At 33.9% G+C, this 6,537-nt stretch overlaps 1 protein-coding gene across 5 annotated transcripts; it reads right to left on the bottom strand.

Annotated features, from left to right (window-relative positions):
* Window positions 1-324: 324 nt before the first annotated feature.
* LOC140881557 (protein PGR) lies at window positions 325-5,485 on the bottom strand. Of its 5 annotated transcripts, none has more exons than XM_073286966.1 (7): window positions 5,245-5,485; window positions 4,213-4,359; window positions 3,776-3,943; window positions 2,571-2,684; window positions 1,567-1,789; window positions 1,087-1,335; window positions 325-564 (listed from the first exon to the last, which is right to left on the bottom strand). In XM_073286966.1, exons 3-7 carry the CDS (start codon window positions 3,919-3,921, stop codon window positions 433-435), a joined length of 864 nt encoding a protein of 287 aa, XP_073143067.1. In that variant the 5' UTR covers window positions 3,922-3,943; window positions 4,213-4,359; window positions 5,245-5,485; the 3' UTR covers window positions 325-432. The 5 variants fall into 5 exon arrangements, with proteins under 5 accessions (XP_073143067.1, XP_073143066.1, XP_073143063.1 ...); XM_073286965.1 differs by having other exon boundaries at window positions 3,776-3,940; XM_073286962.1 differs by lacking the exon at window positions 4,213-4,359.
* Between the last annotated feature and the right edge of the window lie 1,052 nt (window positions 5,486-6,537).

Here is a 6,537-nt window from a genome sequence, read left to right as displayed (position 1 = left end):
TCAAAGTCAAAAAAATCACCTATTTTAATCAACATGTACTGTGAGTTTCATTTTATCCATATAAAATGATTTCGTGTTTAAGGAACTGCAACATAATGGTCTAATTATTACAACTAGCGTCTTTGCACACGTTATATATTGTTTGAATTTTAAAATATCATATTTTGTTATATGAAAAATTGATTGGAAAAAACTTGTTTTTTATTTTAAAATAAAAAATAAATTGACCAAGTTATGAGAAAATTAATTGATAATATATAAAATTAATGGTATTTAATAAGAGTAGATTTGGAATAATGGTAGTTAATAAGAGTAAATATAAAAGTTCACATAAATATACCAAAAGTAGTTATTATAATACACTGCTGCTTTATTATATAGTAATAGAAGTAATAGACGGTAATAGATGATTACATATGAAGCACGATTCTCTCAGAAAACATAGGAGAAAGCAATAGAAGACAGCAAAGATGTCAACAATATGGAGAGAAGATTAACTGCATTGTTGTCCAGTATACATAAACCAGAGATTTTCTTTACAGTCGGCCCGGGTTTTCCAACTACCTGCAAAGCATGAGAATCAAAGGATCACATTTATGTTTCAAAAACAAAGTTTTTTTTTCGAAAATTCAAGTTCTCCCCCCCTCTGTTCCAAATCGTGGGTCGGCCCCTAGATCTGACGATATATTTGTTAGAATGTCAAGAACCCCAAAAATTCACACTGACATAGACTACACCCTACCACATGTGGGCTGAAAAGTGAAAATTATACCACAAAGTTCTGAAATTAAATGTTTAAGGTCTTTACTTCTTGATCAGACGATTCCTAGTTATCATTATTCTTTTGAAAACTAAATTTCACCAACAAAATTTTGACTTTGCACATTATACTTGGATTTTGTATGCCCACAAAGACTCCTGATCAACAAAACCGAAAAAGAAGATACGAATGTTTAAGGAGCCGTCATCATTAAGAACTGTGGAATATGTCAGATCGACAGTGATATGATAGTCGGTGAGACATTAACTAACATACAATTGAAGTACCAAAAGCACCAAAACAGAGTAAAACTATAGAAATCTAACCTTATTGCGAACCGTGCAAAAGCCACTATATTGGAGAGTTGCTCCCAATAATGAATCTATAACACTTCCACACAACCCAAACAGAGCAGAAAGTGGAATTACAAATAGCTGCTTCTTAGAAACGTCAAAAGCGCAGTTGGTAGTGACTAATCCTAAGAGAAAAAATGTTAGTCCAATCACACTACCCCCAGCTGCAGCAGCCAAGAGTCCTGCTTTAGTTACACCTCCATTTGTACCCTTTCGAACAGGCTGGTTAAAGTGAATTAAGGTTAAGAGAAGGTGATAAAAGAGAAAAGTAGTGCATGGAGTTTAAAAAAATACAAGCAAATGTGAGAAATTCTACTAAAAACAAAGAGTTTAAAATGAGACTAGAGAATCATCTGACAACCAACATGATAGTGGCAGAGATTAATTAAAAGAAATGAAAATTATGAAATAGATATTACACTAAGAAATATTGTTAAATCAGAGTATATCAACCTTGAAGGATGTGATTAATCGTGGCTGCTCATCACTGAGAACCCCAAGTTCTGAAGACCAAGTGTCTCCATTACAGCAACAATAATGACCAATAATGCCACCCGCAAGAGAGGTCAAAAGAGGTGATTCTTTTGCATCTAGACAATAGTCATGCGCGCCCACCAACTTCCAAGTGATCAAGACTAAAAGCGTCGCAATGCCACTGTTAGACAGAACCTGAATCCTGTAAATTAAAATTACTAACTGCTAACAAGGTTTCAATGTCATGCTTTATTCATTAAAATGTTGTGTAGATCATATGGCTCTAATCAGATGCATCATAAGTACAATATAATATTTGAAGGAAGTGGAAAAGAACTCCAAGAAAACTAAGCATAAAAAACTTTTCCATCAACCAATTCGAAAAGCATAAAAGCTCTGTATCACTTTCCTAAAATTCTTGCTGAAACATCCATCAGGCTAGATAATGAAGTTGGATAAAAGAAATTATTTGATATTGCATAATCGTTGTCTGTTTATGATAACTGAAATCTAGAAGGCAACAATCATTCAGAAAACAGACTCTGAGAGATGGAAAAATATCCACGATTCTCTTGCAATGAATAGTGCTGAATATAATAGTCATTAATCTCATATTCAGGAGTAGGATCAGAACAAGGCCCATTGTGCTATGAATTTGCTTAATTCCAGTGAAAATTGTTATTTCCATAGCGCAATTGCAAGGGAAATTTCCTTCAGTATAAGCCAGCAAGTTGGCTACACACAGATGTTTTACAAGTATTTCCTGTTTTACTTTCCGATGACATTGAAAACTGATTGGAAAAGTGTGAAAATTACATTGGTTTAGCAATTTTCTTGATTTTCAAAGCAATTGCCTATGCACTTCAAGTCACTACACCCATGCGCAAAAGTGGCCATAATATTGTAAGGTATGGGCATTTGTGCATGCATACCCAGTACCCATACATTCCCTTGTTTGTATTCATAGAAAGAGATGATGATACCAATTGCGCTGACCACCATCCTTGAAGTCGGCATCAACTTTCCGCTTTCTGTCCTCTCCAATTTTTGTTAACTTTGAAGAAGTGAAAAAGAAGGCAAGCAGAATGGCTGCGAACCTGTAATACATTTCAGCATCAGAAGACGAGAAAATTCCATGCATGTAAGTCTATGATAGTGCGAGAATTAAAAAAAAAAAAAAAAAAAAAAAAGGAAAAAAAAATAGTGCGAGAATTGTGTAGCATTACAATACACACAAATCCCGTAGACAGTGCAAATGGATCAAGAACTTTTCAAGCCAACTTAAAGACAGAAAATTGATCGATGTACTCAACTATATATCAGCCTTGCGAGGGTTTCATGAACTATATTTATCAAAAGGTTGCGTTACTATTACCATATTAATTTTAAATTATGAATACAAAATAAATAGTTATCAATTGCTGAATCAAAACACGAATTCGACATTCCATTTTTCTTCAAAATATCAATATGTTGCCATGTACTAAGAATCAGAATCATACAACCCACTCATTCCATCCCAATTACCCATCCTTCATGGTCATCACTCTTCATGACACATGGGGCCACCAGATCTTATAGCCTACACAGTTTCTTGTCTGTCTACGTTAACGAACATCTTCTTAAATCGTAACACTCCAAAATATAGCTTGAAGCGGAGTTGATTTGGTTGGAAATTTTATGAAATCTCTACATATTACCGGGAGAAAATGCAAAAGCAACTTACCTTTGTTTAATTTGGCCGCTGAAGAAATCAAAAGTGAAGTGTTTACAAAATGGGACCGTCACATGCTCAAATCTTTGCCAGAAATTTATATTTTGGCATTATAAATTGACTGTGTTATCTGATTCTAGAATCCGAGTTCCTTTTCGGGTGCGTATTTCAGATTCATGTCATTTATATAGGTTGAGTTCTCTAGACAAAAAAATTAATCCAATAAATCCGCAATAGTAGGAACGAGAGCAAATATTGTGTTCTCACCTTTTGTTTTGACTAAATCAAATCTTGAATTTGATAGGAGCACGAGTTCAACAACTCAAGTGAAGGCAACCAATGTATCCAAGCAAGTAAGAGCGCAATAAATGGGGTGGTTTAAACTAGAGATCAAGCTCAAATCCAAAATTTTGGCGGATAATGCTTTGGATTTGTTGGACCTCAATAATTTATCATGCATAGGACAAGAAGTACCTGTAATTGACCGTAATATGAATAGTCATGACAAAAACTGCAAAAATAGCTCCGGAAATGTCAAGAGACTTCTTTCTAAATGATCTACCAGCAACTAAAATTGAAGCCATTGCTGCAGCCACTGGTCGAACCAAATTCATTTCCATGATCACCTGTTCACTGGTCCTACTAAAAAATAAGGGTTCTATGTTAAAGAGGACCATTCTGAATTACTCAAGTGACTTTCATGCAGCCCCATTGCATTTTAGTCAGAAAAATTAGTGAAAATGAAAGAATAATATAGAAATGATATTTGCATGCATTCCACCCATGAACAGTAAATGTTATCTTAGATTTCAATTTTTAAAGAGTGGAGTTAATGTACAGTTCAGGTGATTGGAATGCATGCAATTGCCAAACTAAGTTATTATAAGAGTAGATGTTCAACAGGCTATTACCAAACTTCACCGATTCACTCAGGCAATAGCATCCTAGAGAAATCTCTCGAGCTGATTTTGATAGGTTCAAGTGCAACCCTTCAATATATGACCAGATGCTCTCCCACAAAGAACATATCCTTTTTTTGCTCCATTTTTTTGTTTTTTCTAATTGCCATCAAAGATGGTATGAGAGGTATATTACCAAAAACATAAATCATTTGTGAACCAACAAAAACGTCATTCCTGGCATGAATGCCCGGAACCTACAATTAGAAACTGAAGAATGGCGGAGTCTTCTCACAGGATGGAAATTACAGATCCCAAATTTAAATCACCTGATAGACATAGCGCTCAAAGATTACGAAAGTTGATTAACCAATCAGCTCTTAGGCTTGTGCCTCGTAATGAAACATGGAATACAAAATGAAATCATTGATGTTTCGAATTTTTGGACTCGATTATGACAGATGACTCATGTAAGAAAGAAAAACCAATCTACATTTCCAGAATAGGCGAAATGCCCTTCAGGGAGTAAGATAAAATGAGAGTGTGATATTTGGTCTGGAATCGGAATGGAAAATGGGGTTCGGAAAAATAATCCGAACATTGGGGAAGCTCTCCCAAGTCCCACACTCTACGTCATCAACCAAAAGTCACATCAAGATGATTTGTAGTGATGGTTATTTGTGTAATTCTTAAGCACAAACCAGCCAAATAACATAACTGATCTACGGTTTCATCAGTGGAACATAACATTTTTCCCATAAAAGAATGAGTTTGAAAACAAATCAAACACCACAAAACGCAGAAAAGGGAACCCACAGAACTCTTTTCATTTACTCATCATTCATCCAAAGATTAAACTCATCTTTAAGAACAACTATTGCATCAATACAGGACCCAAATATCAGATAGCAAATCTCATACAACCATGGCTTCTTCAACTCTTACTTCACACTGGAGAACATTAAATCCCCAAAAGAATACAAAGAAAACCACGCCAGACACTCATACAGGCAATTTGTGCATCCAATAAATGGAGTGTCGTACCTCAAAATATTCTGCAACCAGAGCATTCAACTCAGCTTCTCCTGATTTGAACTGCAATCGAAATCCTCGTCTTCTTGTAGCAAACGTCTCTGAAGAAACTAATCGACCAATTAGGAATCCTTTTTGTGGATTTTATCCAATTTCTTTAGTATGGTTTTCTGGGTTCGTTTGATAGAATAATGGACCCGAATCTCCTCGAGATTCAACTCAAATTCGTACACCCATGCGCCTAAGCACGTAATTGAATGAATATCTCATGTTTTTTATGTTACTAGGAATCCATGTACAGGTTGTGGGTCTACGTAAATAATTTAATATTTAAATAAATTATAATAAATATGAAATTTTAATATTTTGCAAATAATATATCGATATTAAAGAAAAGTACAATGAAATTGATTGAAATGAATCTTAATTTTAGAAAGACATAGATAGATAGTGGATGGTTTTTGATAGTAAAAATGAGAAATGTAACTATATTTTTACCATTTTACCCAATAATCCATATAAAATACAATGCATGTTTGAGGGTTAAATTTGTAAATTTATATTAGTGTCATCAAAAATACCAAAACTGTTTTTAAATGAGTCTCAACATTTATATAATAGTAAAGATTATGTTTGGTAGCTGTCTGGATTGATTGGCCTTTAAATATAACTAATAAAAATATTATGCTCATTTGGTTTGGTTTAATTTGTCTCCTGAAATAAACTAGATTGAGAGTTGAAAATTCCTTAACAACGTTGACAATCTCCGTAACTCGTTTTGACGGCTCGATTTCTATTTCACCTTAAGATCAGATGTAGGGATATGTTGATGCTATCCAGAATTTGCCAATAGAAAACTGACACGATAAATCTGATAAATGGGATATGGTTGGTCAAAGGGTTCAAGAAAGTTTATCCTTGTACATCTAAGGATCTTGAATGTTCGTGCTTTGGAGGCTCTGAAACCATCCATCTTGTGGTTTATGATAATTAAAAATTAAAATTAGCATATTGAACTTTTAAATGGTGATATTGAAATTGTTGGTTATGTTAATTGTGTCCCACATCGGATCGGTAAATAATTTGGGAATTTTTTATATAGGCAAAGACAACTCTCTTTTTTTGAGCTAGCTTTAAGGGATGTAAACACAAAAAATGAAGATTATAATATACAAATGAATTTTAAAAAAGAGATAGAGATTTTGTTCTTTTTTTTTCCTTTTCGAAGCATATTTAAGATATTTCGTCTTTGGTTTTTCCAAATTAAATTTAATTCGATTATTATGTAGTGCTCTTCTTTAATAA

The sequence above is a fragment of the Henckelia pumila genome, chromosome 2, assembly GCF_033568475.1.
Source record: "Henckelia pumila isolate YLH828 chromosome 2, ASM3356847v2, whole genome shotgun sequence".
In the NCBI taxonomy this organism is placed as follows: domain Eukaryota; kingdom Viridiplantae; phylum Streptophyta; class Magnoliopsida; order Lamiales; family Gesneriaceae; genus Henckelia; species Henckelia pumila.
The sequence above is the reverse complement of the archived record's forward strand: the minus strand, read 5'-3'. Positions and strand labels throughout refer to the sequence as shown.